This window comes from Phytophthora parasitica, assembly GCF_000247585.1.
Source record: "Phytophthora parasitica INRA-310 unplaced genomic scaffold supercont2.82, whole genome shotgun sequence".
Taxonomy (NCBI): domain Eukaryota; phylum Oomycota; class Peronosporomycetes; order Peronosporales; family Peronosporaceae; genus Phytophthora; species Phytophthora nicotianae.
The window spans coordinates 77,894-79,663 of NW_008649068.1; the positions used below are offsets into that span (position 1 = coordinate 77,894).

Consider the following 1,770-nt stretch of genomic DNA (forward strand, 5'->3'; position numbering starts at 1 on the left):
CGCGCATGAACCGTTTGAAGCACCAGCGACGAGTGCTCGTCGTAGTGTTCGTACTTTGGTCGTTCAATATCGGAATCCAGTGTATCTTCCACTGCAAGGGGATGCAGACGATATCGCACCGCCAACCTCCGCATCATAAGCGGGTCCGTTCCCTCTACGTTGATCCATCGGACACTCGCCCAGTTCGGTCGTTTCGAGTACATGAACTTCTCCACCCCTTCAATTGGATACGCACTTCTGATGCGATCAGGCGAGTACTCAATCGATCCCAGTCTAGCAACTGGGACATTGGAGCCGTACATTTTAGCATACTCTCGATTCAAAGCCTCCACAAAGTCCGGACTAAAGAGCTGCGCCAGTTTAATCTCCTGGATCGCATACAGAAATTCTTCGTATGTGATCCCGCCGCTCTTATCGTCGTCTACCTGGCCGATAAAGGCCTTGAACTCGTCCTCATTCTCGCACGAAATCCCCATCGCTTGTAAACCCCGCCGAAACCCGTCATACGACACCATCCCGTGTTCTTAAGCATGACCAAAAATAAAAAAATTAGTAGTTAGCTTATTAAAATTTATATCACTGCAGCTCACCATTGGGCTGGAAGAGCGAGAAGAGCTTGGTGAGCTTGGCCGTGGTGAGGTCGTAGTGCGGGTCCATGAGGTCCCATTGATCCGTCTCCTCGGCGACCCCAGGACCTTCAGACCAGTCCAAAGGGTGCGAGTCTCTCGCTCTTGACACGAGACTTAGCAGGTCCTTCCCGTGCAGCGTCGGCAACTCTGGGGTCGGTTTGTCGGTTGTTAATGAGGTGAGGGAGCGACATACAAGGCGGTTCTGGTGGGAAAAGGAGCTGGAAAACACGCGGTGATTGCTGTAGCTTAACCGAGACTTGAGAGGAGGGTGAGGAATGAGAGGGAAGTGCACACTACGGCGCAGGCACGCCAACATGGTGCGCTCGGATTGCGAATGGGTAAGGTGCAACATCGCTGTCAGATATGTGATTAGACAGGGTATGCACGGGAAGAGGATATGACTAAGTTGCGTGAGATATTTGTGTCGAAGCTGAAGCTATTATGTTGCGAATGCGCAACATGACAAGGAAGGCCGACTTCTTCTCAAAATGTCGATAAATTAAATCGACTCTAAAATTTGAGAATTAGTCGGACTTATCAGAATCTGAAATACGTATTATTACTAAATGTAACAACCGCGCTCTTCCTCGCGGCGCCTCTCCTTGGATTTCCAGCGACATACGTGAACCAGTTGCATCGCCCTCTGTTCAGCATGGAAGAACTGGCTGTAGGCATTCAATGAATTGTCGACGACAGGCTAATAGCTTTGTAGCCTAAAGCTCGGAGCGGCAGGCAGCCAGCCAGACTGTCCTACGGTGCAGAAGACACGCCCACGCAGAGACTCGAAATACTTTGGGCAGCTTTTGACGGACTACAGAGCAGAAGATCAAAGAATGCGTTGCACCATTACTTGCAACGCTAGACAAAGCAGAAGGGCAAAGAATAAAGAGATGTGCTTCAACTTTGCAACAGTGGCCGCATATGGCTAGTACATTGAATCCGTGCGTGCCTAAGTTGGCTACTGTAGGATGCGTGATGCCTAAGTTCCGGATTAGAACCCGGCCGGCCGACGCATGTCGGACATGCTCGCCCCGACACAACGCCCGTTGAAAACTGGAGGACTGTGGCGTAAGTCAGCAAGCTGGTGACGTTCGAGCAGTATGGTTTGCCGAGCAATTTGTTTGTAGGACATCTTGCTCGC

At 50.8% G+C, this 1,770-nt stretch overlaps 1 protein-coding gene across 1 annotated transcript; it reads right to left on the reverse strand.

Annotated features, from left to right (window-relative positions):
* Positions 1-63: 63 nt before the first annotated feature.
* On the reverse strand, positions 64-945 carry PPTG_18283 (hypothetical protein; the record flags this gene model as incomplete). The annotated part of the gene is made up of 3 exons (XM_008916340.1): positions 64-91; positions 127-523; positions 591-945. The coding sequence occupies 3 exons, from the start codon at positions 943-945 to the stop codon at positions 64-66; spliced, it is 780 nt and encodes a 259-aa protein (XP_008914588.1).
* Positions 946-1,770: the final 825 nt, after the last annotated feature.